This window comes from Dictyostelium purpureum (assembly GCF_000190715.1).
Source record: "Dictyostelium purpureum unplaced genomic scaffold DICPUscaffold_57, whole genome shotgun sequence".
In the NCBI taxonomy this organism is placed as follows: domain Eukaryota; phylum Evosea; class Eumycetozoa; order Dictyosteliales; family Dictyosteliaceae; genus Dictyostelium; species Dictyostelium purpureum.
This window is the reverse complement of record NW_003519394.1, coordinates 93,055-109,330: the sequence shown is the minus strand read 5'-3', so window position 1 is coordinate 109,330 and position 16,276 is coordinate 93,055. Positions and strand designations below refer to the sequence as shown.

Here is a 16,276-nt window from a genome sequence, read left to right as displayed (position 1 = left end):
AAAAAATTAAATGGGTTTTCCTCCAGTTATTAACTTGCCCCCTTGGGATAAAGGATTTGTTTTGCCAATATTTGGAATTAGAGCTCCACTTTTAATTTAATCTAAATTTTTGAAAATACCCCCCCCAAAGTTTAAAATTTTATGGCGGCCCAGGTAGAAAAATATTTGGGATGCGCCAGGAGTAAAACCATTTTTTATCAAATTTCCCCCCAATTTTATTTTTTCAAATGAAAAACTTTAAATATTTCTAAACCAGCTAAAATTTGAACCGGTTAATGGGAATTTTGAAACACCGGAAAATTTTAATATAATTGAAGAAACTTGCTGGTATACCCAGCCGAAAGAAGCTTTTTGATAGGGCAATGAGGTGCAAAAATCAATTTTTCCCCTTACGTTTTCATATTTAAAAAAATTTAACTTATCCTCAGGTACTGGGAAATTCCGGTTAATTATTTTTTATCCCCAATTTTTTTTTAATAAAAATTTTTAAAAAAAAAAAAAAATGGGTTAAGAATATTTTTAAAATAAAAAAAAAAAATTAAAAAAAAAAAAAAAAAAAAAATGTGGGAGAATAGGAAAATAGACATACATTCGGTTTCTTTTAAAACTTCACCATTTGAAAATAAAATATTATTATTACTATATATTACAAAAACAAAAAACAATAATAAAGTGTAAGATAGAGAACCCATCTTAACTTTTTATTTTTGTGTGTGTGTTGGAAATGAAAATATTATAAAAATAAAAAAATAAAAATAAAAAATAAATTTTATAAAAAAATTTAAAAAAAATAAAAAAATTAAAAAAATTAAAAAATGTTTACAAAATAACTTTCAACTTAATGGTTGCAACCATTAAAACCTGCTCCTGGTTTCCCAAAGATCCGAATATCTCAAAAAATTATTTTTTCAATTCCAAAAAATATCTTGATACCCTTTTTTTTTTAAAATTCGTAAAAAAAAAAAAAATTTTTTTTTTTTTGAAAAAAATAAAAATCCACGAATTTGGAATTATTTTATTAAGAATTTTTTGAAAAAGAAATAAAATAAATTGATTATTAATATCTATTTTTGAAACTAAAATTAAATATTAACATCATATTAAATACAATAAAATTTAAAATCATAATGTGCATTATATATGAAATATTGGATTATATTAATGTTGTGTTGGTAGGTGTACAATTGTTGTGTTTTTTGCTGTAAAAAATTCAAATTGTATATCATAAGTATTGTTTAATTTTTAAAAATAAAAATAAAATAATAATAATAAATAAGGTTATTTTTAGGGATTTTTGTGGTGACTATTTGATTTAATTTAATTTAATTTAATTTTATTTTATTTAATTTTACTTAATTTAATATAATTTAATATAATTTAATTATATTCTTGTATGTTTCAAATACTACTATAATTTATAGTGGCTTTTAAAATATCTTTTTGAATGATAAATAGAATTTATTTTCCAAAAATGGTAGTGTTTTTAAAAAAAAAAATTAAATTAAATTAAAATAAAATAAAAATTAAGATAATATAGTATAAATTTAATATTTTTAATATAATAAGTGACAACAACAAATGTCTTTTTGTAAAATTACAACTGAATGATGTAGATATTTTCTTGTGGTAATCTATTTTGTTGTTGTTATTCAAATGATGATGTGATTCTAAAAAAATAAATAACAATTTGCCATCTTTTAAATATTAATAAAAGAATATTTTAACGATTTTGTTGTCGTATTAAACTTTAATTAGAAAAAAAAATACAAATAAATATTAAATAGATAAAAAAAAAAAAAGTGTGTGTATAATTTTATTTTAACCTACATTCTCACACTTAAACACTCCTTCACACACAAAATATAATTTAATTTTTTTAAAATGTATCTATTTGTTTTTATTAACATTTAAAGTAAAAGAATAAAATTTTATAAAAAAAAAAAAAAAAAAATTATGTTTTATAAAAGGTAAATTTGGTATTATAATCACACAAACGGCGTGCACCACACTCGAAGACAAAAAAAAAATTATAAAAAGAAGGAAAAAAAAAATAAAAATAAAAAAAAATTAAAAAAAATAAAAATTAAAAAAATTATAAAAAAAAATTTATTTAACCATATTCTCTTTTTTAATTTTAAATACAATTATATTTTTCAAATATTATATATATATATCATTAAAATTTAATATATAAAAAAACGAAAAAAATATAAAATAGCATTATCCACACTTTTTTTTTATTTTTTTTTTTTTCTGTGTATATACATGCATATTATCTCCCACTTATAATAAATTAAAAAAACCAAATTGTTGAATGCACGCAAAAAAGAAAAAGAAATAAAGATTTAAAAAATTAAAATATAGTAATTTAATAAATAATATTTGAGTTTTAAAAAATAATAAAAACATGGTATATGAAAATGAAAATTCTTGTATAGTCTCACATATTAATAATAATAATAATAACAAAATTAATAAAAAAATAGCCAGTAATAATCAAATCCAAAATCAAAGTATAAATAACTATTTAATAAACAATATAAATAATAATAGTAAAATAAAAAAAAATAAAAAAAAAATAAAATATGAATATTTAATACCAGATTATATAATTAAAAAAATAATATCATATTTGATGGATGATGGATTCAACGATTTAATAATATGCGATAGTTCCAATAGTAATCATAGTAGCAATAACTATAACAATTATAATAAATATAGAAAATCAAATACAATCAAATTAAAAAAGTTTAATTTAGACTTTAGCTATTCACTAGTTTGTTGGAAATGGTTTAATATCACCACCAAAATGAACACATTCTTACCATTAAGATTCTTGGTATCAATTATAAATAGAAACAATGACAAGGACAACAACTACTTTTATTCATTATTAAATCATCACTTGGGGGCTCAAGAAAGTGCAAGTAATGGTGTCAGCAAGATGCTCAGCAATGAAGAAAAGATTTATAAAAAAAGAAAGCAATTACTTGAAGATGAAGAGGAGAATAAGAGATTAAGTAGCAGCAGTTTATTATATACCTCATTGAAGTTTGGTAGAATTCAATTCAATTATTTAACAGAAATAGAATTTGATAAAATATTACCAACATGGCAAAACTCATGGCAACTATTATCCAACGAATCACCAAATTTAGAAAGAATTTCACTAGTTATTGTTGTAGGTAATGATAGTCCATTTGATATCTTTGAAAAGTTTCCTGCCAATTTTACAAATACCATAAAGCTGTCTCTAAAGTTGTTTTTTAATGACCTCTATTGTAACTTAGAGTCGATTGACCACTATACAAAGAGTAGCAGATTGCCAAAGAATCTAAACGTAGAATTTATTCATTGTTTATGTAACATTAGTCAAGAAATGAATTGGGATATAGTGAATTTTTTCAAACCTAAAAAGCTCCTCTTAGACAGCTCCTATGATTCAACTATTCACTATGGGTATTCAGATTTATTTAATTTTTATAATCAACAACAACAACAACAACAGATTAATATTGAAGATCAAGAAGAAACAAATGAAATAATAATTAATAATCAACAACAAAATCATCAATATATTCAAGAAATTGTTATTAAATCACATGATTTTATGGATTTAAAAGATTTCAAAGAAGCAATTGAAAATAATTTATTAAGCAGTATCGAATGTTCATTACTTTTAAATGACCTATATTGTTTTGAGCATATCATCCCAGAAGTTGGTGGGGAGGCATATTGGGACTCAATAGCAATTGATACAAATGATGAATCACATTCAGTCAGAAAATACATACATGACATTGGCATGGCACTATCAAATAATACGAGTTTAGAAACACTAGTTATTCATGACTTTTATAGATACTACGAAGATGATGATCAAACTATTTACAGTGGCGTTGGTATTGAAAATGCATTCTTGGATGAACCACCAGTGTATGAAATGGAACAATACTCTCATGATGATAGTGGTGATATAAACCCATTCAATTTGACAAGTAAACAATTTAAAACCTTTGCAACTTTATTTTCAGAGGCATTGATGAAGAATACAACTTTAAAAAGTCTTGCAATTTCTTGTTGGGACACATTATTGGCCGATAATCATAAATTTCAAAAACAAAATCAGCAACTACAGCTGTATGATGATGACAACATTAGCGATTATGAAAACAACAACAACAATAATAATGGCTTTTATGAAGATTGTGGTAATAGTGCACAAGATATCAGTTTAATTGACAATTCTATTTTCTTTAAAGCAATTTCAATGAACCAAACTTTGGTATCTCTATCACTAGTCAATGAAGTCATCAACGAAAACGATTTAAAATGTTTAGGTTACAATCTTCTAAAGAACCATTCTATTTCATTTTTAAATCTATCAAACAACAATCTTAGTGATACTGATTCATTATTAGAGTTTTTAATCTATTTAAATCGTCGTCATACTCCCAGCAACAATTCTACACCTACTGGTGCAAATTTACAAAACCTAAATCTTTCAAAGAATATATACTCTCCAATTAGCTCACCCAGTTTAATCTATAAACATATTCAAATGAATAAATCATGCTCAAGACAAATTATTTTACCAATCTGTTTGGAATACAAAATTAATATTTTAAATCAAAATAAATTGATTAATATTTTATTTAAATAAAATTAAAATAATTTAATCATTTTAAATAAATAATTTTTAAAAATCTCCACCACACAAATTTTCTCTTTTATTTTAATCTTATATAAGCATTTTTTTTTTTTAATTTATAATAAAATCTAAAACTATTTATAATTTGTTTTTTAGTTTTATTATATTGTGTTGGTATTTTATAATTATATTTTATATTTGTAAAAAAAAAAAACCGATAACTTGTTGATTTTTTTGTTTTTTTTATTTTAATTTTTTTATTTTTTTTTTTAATTTTTTTCAATTTTTTTACCCCAATCCACCATTTTTTTTTTTTTGTTTTTTTTAAATATTTATTTTATTTATGTTTTTGTGTGTATATGTATATGTGTGTAAATTATAAATAAACCACATTATTAAAACAAAAAAAATTAGATATTAATTTTAATAAATGTCTTCAGATAAATTTAAAAGACTAAATGAAGAAGATGAAAATGAAAATGATATTGAATTAAATAATTTAAATAGTAATAATAATAATAGCAGTAATAATAATAATAATAACGATGATAGTAATAATAATAATAATAATGACAGTAATAAATCAACATTTTCATTTAATCCGATAAATCAAATTCAAAATGTTTTTAGCAATATAGATTTAAATCCATTGAATGTGGATTTTCAAGTACACAGAGATAGATTTGTAAATTTTTTTCAACATGGTTCAGATGATATAAATAATAGAATGCAAACAGTCGTGTCAAAGATTCGTTCGAATGAATATAGAAAGAAGATGCATACAGTTTTAACAAAGATTAAAGATACAAAGGAATATCAATCAACCTCAAATACCGATTACGATGTAATTTTCGAATCGGTCGATATGTATTCCAATCTTCAAGCCGATCCAACATTAGACAAGGATGAAATCGATGTCGTTACAGATATTACATCATATAAAAAGAAATTTACACATTGGCTTGCAAAAGAACGTATTTCAACATTACTATTCATTCCAATCTTGGGTATATTGGTCGCTATTATGGGTTTATTTTGTGACTTCCTTTTAATGGAGCTAAGTGCTCTTCGTACATTCATCACCTCTCAACATCAAAATGGCCAGAATGTTCGTTATGATTTTATCGAGGGTTTAATATTTGTAGGTTATAGTGTAGCTTTTGCTTTCTTTAGTGTATGCTGCATTAGTTTCATCTCCCCCTATGCCGTCGGTTCGGGTATCCCTGAGATGAAGTCTATTATGTCTGGTATTAATCTCAGTCGTGTATTGGGTTTGAAAACATTGGTTTCTAAAATTGGTGGTATGGTTTGTGCTACTGCCGCTGGTTTAACTATTGGTCGTACTGGTCCATTCATGCACGCATCTGCTATTATTGCCCAAGAAATGATGAATCTTAGATTCTTTGCAAACATTAAAAAGAACCAAATCGTAAGATATCAAATGTTAATTTGTGCTCTAACTAGTGGTGTTGTTGCAAATTTTGGTGCTCCTATTGGTGGTTTATTATTCGCTATCGAGGTAACTGCTACCACTGCTGTAATGGGTAATTTATGGAAAGGTTTCTTTTGTGGTACCACAACTGCTGTTATCTTTTATTTCACTAGATTCCTCTTCAAGGGTGAAAGTTTTCAATCGGTCTACTCTTTTAACTTTATCTCAAAGACATATGGTATTTTAGATCTTATTACATTTGTTATCATTGGTGTAATCACTGGTCTTATTGGTGCTTTCTTTGTATTTGTCTATGAGAAATTAGTACGTTTCCGTCTCCGTTACCCAATTTTAAAACAAAGTCGTATTGGTTTAGTTGTGGTAATTGCATTACTTAGTGCTACCATCACATATTTAGCTGGTCCATTCTGTCGTATCCCATTATCAAAAGCCATGAAAGAGTTATTAAAGGAGGGTGATCCTGCTGATGGAACCTTTACCGCAGCCGATTCACCAAACTACAAATACTATAATCTTTTGGTATTTATCTGTTGCAAACTTTTATTAACTGCATTCAACATTATTCTCCCAATCCCAGGTGGTGCTATTACCCCATTCATTGTAACTGGTGCTGGTTTAGGTCGTCTATTTGGTGAGGTATTAAAAGACTTCTTTGACTCTGAAGCAATTTCACCACAAGGTTATGCCGCCATCGCCTCGGCTGGTTTGGTATCTGGTACAATTCGTAATATCTCACCATCTATTTTCGTATTGGAATTAACTGGTCAAATTTCATTATTGGTACCAATTTTAATTTGCTCAATTACATCAACCGCTACAGGTAATATGTTAAATAGACCTCTTTTCGATACCGCTTTAAAGATTCAAGGTTTACCATTTTTATCAAATTACAGAAGTTCAAAGGTTTATATCATGACTGCAAAACAAGTTATGAGAAAGAATATAAACTTCCTTTCAATGAGAAGTACTGTCAGAGAAATAAGAGCATTTCTTGAAAACTTTAGATACACTTTTATACCAGTTGTAGATTCAAAAGAAAACATGCTATTGGTTGGTATAGTAGAAAGAAGCTCAATTATGTATATGGTTGATAATCATATTGAAATTATGGAAAGTAAATTAACCGAGTTTAGGGAAAAATTAAAATCTAATATAAAACAAACAAATAATAATACAAGTATTAGTGGTGCCATATTAACAACTATAGATAATAAAATAAATAACAATAACTATCAGCAAGAGGACGAAGAAGAGGAAGAGGAACATCAAAGATTAATTCAACAATATAATGAAAATAAAGAACTTCATGGAGATAATAATAATAGCACAGGTAGCAGTAGTAACAGTAGCAGCGATTTTGAAGTAATACCCAAAAATAAAGAAACTTTAGAATTAGTAAAAGAAATTGAAGATGAAAATATTAGTTTGGGTAGTGATGAAAGTAATAATAATAATAATAGTAATAGTAATAATAATGAAGACGATGACGAAGAATCAGATCCATTAGTTAATCCTTCAAAACCAATTTTAAGAAACAGACATGATCATACAACAACTACAACAACCACAACATCTACAGAACCATCAAATTTCAATTATAATACAATAAACAATAATAATATAAATAATAATAACAATAACAATAACAACAATAATAATAACAATAACAACAATATTGATAATGATTTCCATAGTTTTGATATTTCAATTGATGATTTAAAACTCAAGGGTGAAGATATTTGGGGTGAACATATTTTTGGTGATATTATCCAATCTGGTGAATCAGCAGTATTAATGGATTTAGCACCATCTCAAGTCCCAGATTTAACTCCTCTCAACAAAGTATTCCATTTGTTCACAATGTTAGGTTTAGGTTTTACTTTTGTCACTTCAATGGGCAGATTAGTTGGTGTAATTACTAAAACTGATTTAATGAACCAAGATTTATAAATAAAAAAATAAAAAAAAAAAAAAAAAAAAAAATATATTTAATTATATACCATATTAAAATAAATAACAAATAAAAAGTTTTATCTCTTTTTTTTTTTTTAAAAATATAATATAATGTTTATTTAATTTGATTAAAATGGAATTAGAATTTTTTTTTTTTATATTTATTTTAGTTAATGATTGAATAATATTTATGTCATGTTATCATATATATTATTATTTGATGATTGATCCTGTGTATCTATCTTTTTTCTTTGTTTAAATAGTGGAGTGCTAAATAAGAGGTAGCGAAAAAGAAGACTGTCCATAAAACAACTATACCAAAACTATCACCTGCTGTCCATTCATCAATACCATAGTACATTAGAACTTCATTTCCATTATTGAATTGACATGGAATGGTGTAATTACCATTAGTTTGCTCTACACATTTGAGATCTAAATCTTTGAATTGAACCTGCATTAATGATACGAATGAATAGAAAATGGGATTGATATAGTGGAGCCAACCAAATGCTTTTGGTAATTCTTGGACTGGAACAAAGAAACCTGCAAATAACATATAGACTACTGACAAACCGGAACCATATGCAAATGTTAAATCACTAGCACCTGTCAAATTTGCAAGAGTGCAAATTAGATAGTCAGATAACAAGTGAACAAAGAAATAATTTAACATTGCAAAGAAAAAGGAACCTGCATCCCAACGTAGATGGGCAAGAAGATAACAAACCATAGCATTGATAAGGGCCACCAAGAAGACCACCAAAGCTTCTACGGTGACTAGAGAGAGGTAGTATGGGAATGAGTGATAGACTTTTGAAGCTCTTTCAGCGTTGAACAAAGTACGTTGACTAATAAAGATTGAAATGGCAGCGAATGGGGTTAAATTTAAACCAGTGATTAAAAAGAAAATGACACCAATGATTTTTTGTACATCTTTGTCAGTTTCTTTTAAACCAGCAAAACAAGCACCATAAAGTAAACCTGTGACTACAGCTGTTCCAACTCTTGCAATAAAATTACCTGGATTTCTTAAGAGATCTTTCCAAGAACGCTTCAATAGATAGTAGTATTGATATTGCAATCCGATGGCTTTTGGCTTTTCAAGTGCAATTTGAGGTTGGGTAATTTCATTGACAATTTCATTTTCCCAAGTCTTTTGCCATTGTGTGCAAATTTCTTCATAACGATCGCCATCTCCAATTTCTACAGCTGTATCTAAACAATAATCTGCTGGATTCATATTATTTGGACATTTATAACCTAACTGTTCAAAATATTCCAATATATTACTGCCACTGTAAATCATTTTACCTTTAATAACAACCATAACTTTGTTAAATAATTCGAAAATTTCTATAATTATAATGAATATTAGATTAGTATTAATCTCCTTTTGATATTATTTTAAAATATAGTATTAATAATACATACCTCCACGTGGTTGATGAATACTGGCAATAATAGTACAACCTTTAGTTTTTGTGAGATCTAATAAAGTTCTCATTACTGATAATGCAGTTACTGAATCAAGACCAGAGGTTGGTTCATCCAAGAAAATTAAAGAAGGATTAGTTACTAAACCGCAGCCAATTGAGACTCTACGTTTTTCACCTCCTGATAAACCCTTGATAAAAATGCCACCTGGTAAAATACCGCCAATCATAGCATCTCTTCTGTGGGTTAAACCTACATCTTCAATAACCTGTTCAACTCTATTAACTTTATCTTCCTCAGTCATATCTGGTAATTTCAAATCTGCATAGAATTTAATTGTTTCAAATACTGTTGCAGTTTGTAATAAAACATCCTCCTGTGTAACATAAGAGCAAAACTATAATGAAAAAAATAAAAAATATTTATTAGAATTTATTATTTAAATTTTAGTTTTCTCTTTCTCTTATTTATTAATCTTACCTTTTTATAAGCTTCACCGACTTCTTTACCATTGATCAAGAGTTTACCAGTAATTTTACCTGTTGTTTTACGTTCAGCAAGGATATCTAGTAGTGTTGATTTGCCACTACCTGATGGACCCATTAGTGCACATAATTCACCTATTATTAAAATTAAAATTTTTTTTTTTTTTTTAAATATTAATATTTTATAATTTTAAATAAAATTTATATTTTAAAAGAGATCTAATATGTAATAATAATTACCTTTTTCTATCACACCGCTAACATTGTTAAGAATTGTTAATTCTTTTTCAACTTTGATATCGGTGAAATTTGGATTATTTTCATAGTCGTCATTTTTTTTCTTTTTAGCTTCAGCTTGTTTTTTTAATTGTTTTTTGTATTTTTTATTTTCTACCCTATAAGTGATATTCTTAAAGGTTAATTGGACACCTTTTGTATTGTTGTTGCTATCCATTACAGCTGGTGTGTTGGTGGTGGTGGTTGTACTATTAATTTTATTGATATTTTCTAATTCCATTTTAATCATTAACTAAATAACTGAACTTGTATAAACTAGTTTTGTAAGCCATCTAAAATACTTTATTTAAAGAAAAAAAAGATAATGTGTTTATTAAAGAAATGTGATTTTTTTTAATTTTTAGGGATAAAAATTAAAAAAAAATTATATAAAATTTTTTAAGAATAAAAATAAATAAAAAAAGATAAAATTATTATTTATTTATAAAAAAAAATTATTTATTTATAAAAAAGAGGGAAATGTGTGAAATATAATAAAACTTTTTGTGTTGTTGAAAAAGCGTTATTATGAAAAAAAGTGTTATAATGAAAAGAAATTAAAAACAAAAAATTTAAAATTTAAACAAAAAAAAAAAAAAAATAAAAAAAAAAAAAAAATAATTCGGTTAACTAAAAAAAAAAAAAAAAAATAATAATAATTAATAATAATAATATTTTAAAAATAGAAATAGTGAAAAAGTGAAATTATGCATACACATAATCGTGTATTTATTGAAAGAATAATCTTTCACTCCGTCAAAGATAATTATGATAAAAACCAGGCCAAATTTAATTAAAAAAAAAAACAAAAAAAATTTTAAAATTATTTTGACAACTGACAAACTTGTTTTTAATTAAAAAAAAAATAAACACCACCTGTCATGAAACCATCAAACCAAATTTAGATAATGACATAATAAATGGTCATATATATTTTAAAAAAGTTATTTAAAAAACACTTTATCTAAAAAGTGATTATACAAAAATATATTTTAATTTTAAAACAAATTTGGTTGTTTTTTTAATTTTTTTGGTTTTTATTTTGTTTGCACTAATTTTTTTTTTTTTTTAATTAATAATTCATTAACTTCTATGTACAAGTAATTGAAAATATCATATGATATCTTTTTAAAACATTTTCAAAATAAAAAGTTCCTTGTTTAAATTTAAATCTTAACCCTTAAATGTTATGGGGTGGGTCGATAAAAAAACAATATATTTTTCTAAATTAATATTATTTTATTTTTCTAAATTAATATTATTTTTATTTTTTTTTTATTTTTTTTTTTATTTCGTCGCAACTTCGAAAATAGATTTATTTATTTCATTTTATTTTTTCTAAATAATTATTTTTTTAAAAAGCTTTGAATTTTATTTTTGTTTAATAAGTTTTAATTTTCGATCTCGCTTATGGGTAGGTGGTTTTACTCCAGCAACACCATCACATTCATATATTGGTGCATTAACTCCACACTTTTTACAATATATATCTCTTTCAAAGTTGCATCTTCTTCGTATACAACCTCCTCTGCAACGACCAACATTTCTCCATTCGGAAGTTTCCCATGTAAAAATTGGATTGCATGGTTGGCTATCCATTTCTTTTGGTATATTTGAACACATTGAACTATCTGATATGGTTCCATCGCATGATACACAATCTACTCTTCTATATTGAACACCGCATTCACCAGTGCATTCACCCCAATTTTGATATTCCCAATGATATGATCTTTTACCACATGATTCTGAATTTGTACCAATTAATAAAATTAAAAAAATGAAAAAAATAATAGTATTTTTCATTTTTTTAAAAAAGTTTAACTTTTATTAATTATGAAAAAAAAAAAAAAATTTATTTAAACAATGAAAAAATAAAAAAATTATTTTAAGTTTGGTTAGTTAAGTATAATTTTTTTTTAAGTTCAGTAATTATTTTATTTTTAATAAAAAAATTGATGTTAAGTTTCCATAATTTTAATTCTTTTAAAAGATAATACTTAAGTTTCGAAAGATAAGTATTCATAAAAATCTTTTTCCTTTGATAACGATCTTGCTTCAACATAAAAATTATAATTTTTTATGGTTTTATTAAAAAAAAAAAAAGTAAAAAAAGTAGGGAAAAAAAATAGTCTGAGTTTAACGTTTCAAATTTCTCTTTATCATCAAAACTTAATAAATAAATCTTTAGTAAAATGTAATACCATTAAGCTTTACTTTTTATTTTTAAAATATTTTAATAACCATTACAAACCGAAATAATTTTAGTTTTATCATTTGATATTTATATTTGAACCTAAACTTTCATTCTTATTGGATGATGCCGGCGATGTACCATTTTTAGAAACATTGTCTTTGCTCTACTTTCTGTTTTTTCCATTCTAAATTACAAATACATATCTCTTATTATAAATTAAAAAATAAAATATAAAAAATGAAAAAAATTAATATGAGGAAAATGAAAATTGTTATGTAAATAAAGGAATATTATAAAATTTTAAAGAAGAGACATAATTACTATATATGGTTTAACAAGTAATTATATTTTTCAAAAATAAATATTTTTTTTTGAATTTTTTTATTTTTTTTCAACTAAATATTTTATTTTATTAATAATTTTTTATTTTTTTATTAAAACTAATTATTTTTTTAAAAGTTTTAATTTAATGGGTTTTATCCTCGATCCCTTTTATGGTGTGATGGTTTTGCTCCAGCAACACCATCACATACATATATTGGGGAATTAACTCCACACTTTTTACAGAATATATCTCTTTCAAAGTCGCATCTTCTTCGTCTTCTAATCCCAGTCCTTCTGCAACGACCAACATTTCTCCATTCGGAAGTTTCCCATGTAAAAATTGGATTGCATGGTTGGCTATCTATTTCTTTTGGTATATTTGAACACATTGAACTATCTGATATAGTCCCATCACATGCTATACAATCCACTCTTCTATACTGAACACCGCATACACCAGAGCATTCACCCCAATTTTGATAAGCCCAATGATATGATCTTTTACCACATGATTCTATATTATGAGGTTTGTGTCCATCACAACAGATATCTTTTCTTGGTTGATTTGGTTTAGAATCTAATGCGCAATGAATCTCTCTCTTTTTATTTAATAAACAGTGACCGTCACAGGGACCCCATTGACCTTCTACCCATCTAAATTTACAAAGGTTTTGATTCTTTTGATGGAGCTCTTCTAATAATGGTTGGGTATCTGATTTGATTTTGTTGACAATTTGATTTGTTTTATCATTATTTGGTGAACCAGCCAAAAGTGTACAAATACCGACATTTAAACTCTTTTTATCTGGTTTTAATATTTCATCTAGTTTGGAGGGTTCACATCTGTTGCTTGATGATTCGTAACACTCTTGATTTGATGTTTCAATTGGTAGTAGAGGTGTGACTCTGTTTCTAGTTTCTTGAATCCAATTGTTTTTATATTGGTTTGCTTGTTCTCCTAATAAATTTGTGAATTCACTTGAACTATAAGATGAAAATGCAGAAGCTGAAATTGATTTAAATATAACTCCTTTTGATTCATCAATGATTTTTAAAATGTCTGCACCATTAGCTTCTTTACCCATGTAGATTTTACTTGATAACGAATTAATAACCATTGGTAAAACCTGATTTGAAATAGAGTATATTGCCCCAGCTTCTGAAGAGTAAGTAAGTTCATCTGGAATATCAACAGCATCGGAAAGCTCTTCAAGGAAAAACTTGACTTCATTTTTTGTTGCAGTTAATACGACTGAAGACTTGGCACCATTGCCCCAAACTCTCTTGATTGTTTGAATACTTTCTTTGTATTTATCTTCTTTTTTGAAGTTAACTTCATTAAGGTAAGAATATAGTAGTTTAGTTGTATCTAAACTATTGATTAATTCGGTTTCGTTGTCAAAATTTAAATTTAACTCTAGTGCAAGGTTGGCACTGTTGCTAAAAATCAAATTGATCTTTGGGAAATCGGTCCATTTCTTGCTTGAAATACCATTTGTGTATGCCATTTCGTTGGTGTTACATTCATCAAGTGAATTTTTGAATCTGTATAAAGATTCAAGAAAAGATGACAAAAGAGCTAATTTATTGATTAAGTTTTCATTGATTTGAAGATGTTCGGTATATGAAAATGATGAAGTGATTGACATTAAAATTGTTTGGACAATATTTAAATGGCCATCAGTCATTCCATCAGGGTCATTAGAGCCTTCACTATCTAATAATACAATTGTACCTTTTGGATCTAATTTTTTAATAGCAGATTTTAGATTTGGTGATAAACTTTTAGTGTCAATATCTGATATCTTGATTATCTGGGCCCAAATTCCTCTTGTACAGCCCCTCGATCCAACACATTTACCTTCGTTTCCTGATTTTTTTATCGTTTTCACTTGGAAAAGCCCTAAATCACAATTGTTTTTAATTTCTGGTTTTAAGAACATCATTGTATACAAATCTAACCTCGTTGATTTATGAGTTGAATAGTCCCCAATTTCTGAATATAAATAAAGAGGAGATGGCAGTTTTTTGAAAATATTGACAGCAGACTCTGGGATAATAATTTCTTTGTCATCTCTGATATCGATTAATTGGAATGAAACCATTGGACAAACAGTGGCACGGAATGGATCTTCTCCAGATAGAATAGAATCATAAAATTTGCCAAGGGAATGTGGAAAGATTGTGGACATAATGGATGAACCTACACACAAAATACTGAGGAAAATTATAAAATTTGTTGTACTATTAAATTTCAAGATTAAGAATGTGAATGGTAACAATGAGATTGAAAATAAAATTGAAATATCAATTTTGGTGTTAATGGTTATTAAAGTGATGAACAATATAAAGCTAATAATAAATACAAAGAATCTTATATTTTGATTATTAATTTTAATTGAAATTGTTAACGTTAAAGCCACTACGGTAAAAAAAACAATATAAAATAATTTTTTAAAAGTGTTGAGACCTTCTAAAAACCAATGAATATCTTGACCAACTTCATTTAAAAACTTCTCCGTTAAATTTTGCCATTTTTGAGATTCTTTTAGTGCTTTTTCGATACCTTTATAAAATCTTTTTTCCATGTAATCAATGGTTTGGAACTGACTTTCGACCAAAGATTCTTTGAGAATTAAAATAAGTTTTTTAGACTCTTCAAAAACGGCCATTCTTTCTTTTCCGATGCTATTAATAGATCCATCCATTAATTTTTCTGTTGATTCGACTGAAAATAAAGAAAAAAATTATTTTATTAATAAAAGTAAAATTTAATTAATTAAATAGTTTATATTTATACTTACTAGTAGAAATAATTTTATCTTTGAGTGCAACAGTATCAAGTTCTTTAGACTCGAATGCATTTGATAATTCTGGAATTAAAAGAGAAATTCTATTAAAACCATGATTAATATTCGTAGGGAGGTTATTTGATATTTCCTTTAATGTATCTGAAAACTTTTCAACACTTTTGATTTTACCAGAAAATAGAAATGATTGTGAAGTTGTTGCAAGTAATAAAATTAAAAAAATTAAAAAAATAATATTATTTTTCATTATTTTTAAAAATTAAACTATGAAAAAAAAAAAAAAGTAAAATTTGAAATTGGATATGATAAAAATTTTTTTTTTAAGTTTAGATATTAAGTTTAAATTCTCGCAAATATAAAAAATAAAATTATTTTATTTTTAATAAAACAATTGGTGTTAAGTTTCCATAACTCTAATTCTTTTAAAAGATAATACTTAAGTTTCGAAAGATAAGTATTCATGAAAAATATTTTTCCTTTGATAACGTTCTTGCTTTCAACGTAAAAATTATAATTTTTTATGGTTTTATTATAAAAAAAAAAATTAAAAAAGGTGATTTCCTTCCCAAACTAAAAAAAAAAAAACTTTTATTTTACATTTTTTTTTTTTACTTCTTGTATTTTTTTTTTTTTATACAATTTACAAAGAGAGAATCTTAAAAAATATTTATTGTATTCATGTTACTC

The 16,276-nt window shown here is 25.4% G+C and overlaps 6 protein-coding genes across 6 annotated transcripts; 3 read left to right on the top strand and 3 right to left on the bottom strand.

The window, feature by feature from the left end:
• Positions 1 to 2,201: 2,201 nt before the first annotated feature.
• On the top strand, positions 2,202 to 3,864 carry DICPUDRAFT_91616 (uncharacterized protein; the record flags this gene model as incomplete). Its single annotated transcript, XM_003285902.1, has 1 exon — positions 2,202 to 3,864. A coding segment is annotated over exon 1 (1,455 nt), but the record flags the coding sequence as incomplete, so codon positions are not given.
• A 60-nt stretch (positions 3,865 to 3,924) lies between these two features.
• DICPUDRAFT_91615 (uncharacterized protein) lies at positions 3,925 to 4,721 on the top strand. Its single transcript, XM_003285901.1, has one exon. The coding sequence runs from the start codon at positions 3,947 to 3,949 to the stop codon at positions 4,664 to 4,666; it is 720 nt and encodes a 239-aa protein (XP_003285949.1). The 5' UTR covers positions 3,925 to 3,946; the 3' UTR covers positions 4,667 to 4,721.
• A 340-nt stretch (positions 4,722 to 5,061) lies between these two features.
• Positions 5,062 to 8,057, top strand: DICPUDRAFT_53930 (uncharacterized protein; the record flags this gene model as incomplete). The annotated part of the gene is made up of 2 exons (XM_003285900.1): positions 5,062 to 7,293; positions 7,897 to 8,057. The coding sequence occupies exons 1-2, from the start codon at positions 5,085 to 5,087 to the stop codon at positions 8,055 to 8,057; spliced, it is 2,370 nt and encodes a 789-aa protein (XP_003285948.1). The 5' UTR covers positions 5,062 to 5,084.
• A 99-nt stretch (positions 8,058 to 8,156) lies between these two features.
• Positions 8,157 to 10,436, bottom strand: ABCG8 (uncharacterized protein; the record flags this gene model as incomplete). The annotated part of the gene is made up of 4 exons (XM_003285882.1): positions 8,157 to 9,416; positions 9,495 to 9,894; positions 9,978 to 10,117; positions 10,223 to 10,436. 4 exons carry the CDS (start codon positions 10,434 to 10,436, stop codon positions 8,299 to 8,301), a joined length of 1,872 nt encoding a protein of 623 aa, XP_003285930.1. The 3' UTR covers positions 8,157 to 8,298.
• A 1,193-nt stretch (positions 10,437 to 11,629) lies between these two features.
• On the bottom strand, positions 11,630 to 12,064 carry DICPUDRAFT_149871 (uncharacterized protein; the record flags this gene model as incomplete). The annotated part of the gene is made up of 1 exon (XM_003285881.1): positions 11,630 to 12,064. One exon carries the CDS (start codon positions 12,062 to 12,064, stop codon positions 11,630 to 11,632), a length of 435 nt encoding a protein of 144 aa, XP_003285929.1.
• Positions 12,065 to 12,931: 867 nt separating this feature from the next.
• On the bottom strand, positions 12,932 to 15,836 carry DICPUDRAFT_76860 (uncharacterized protein; the record flags this gene model as incomplete). Its single annotated transcript, XM_003285880.1, has 2 exons — positions 12,932 to 15,507; positions 15,584 to 15,836. 2 exons carry the CDS (start codon positions 15,834 to 15,836, stop codon positions 12,932 to 12,934), a joined length of 2,829 nt encoding a protein of 942 aa, XP_003285928.1.
• Between the last annotated feature and the right edge of the window lie 440 nt (positions 15,837 to 16,276).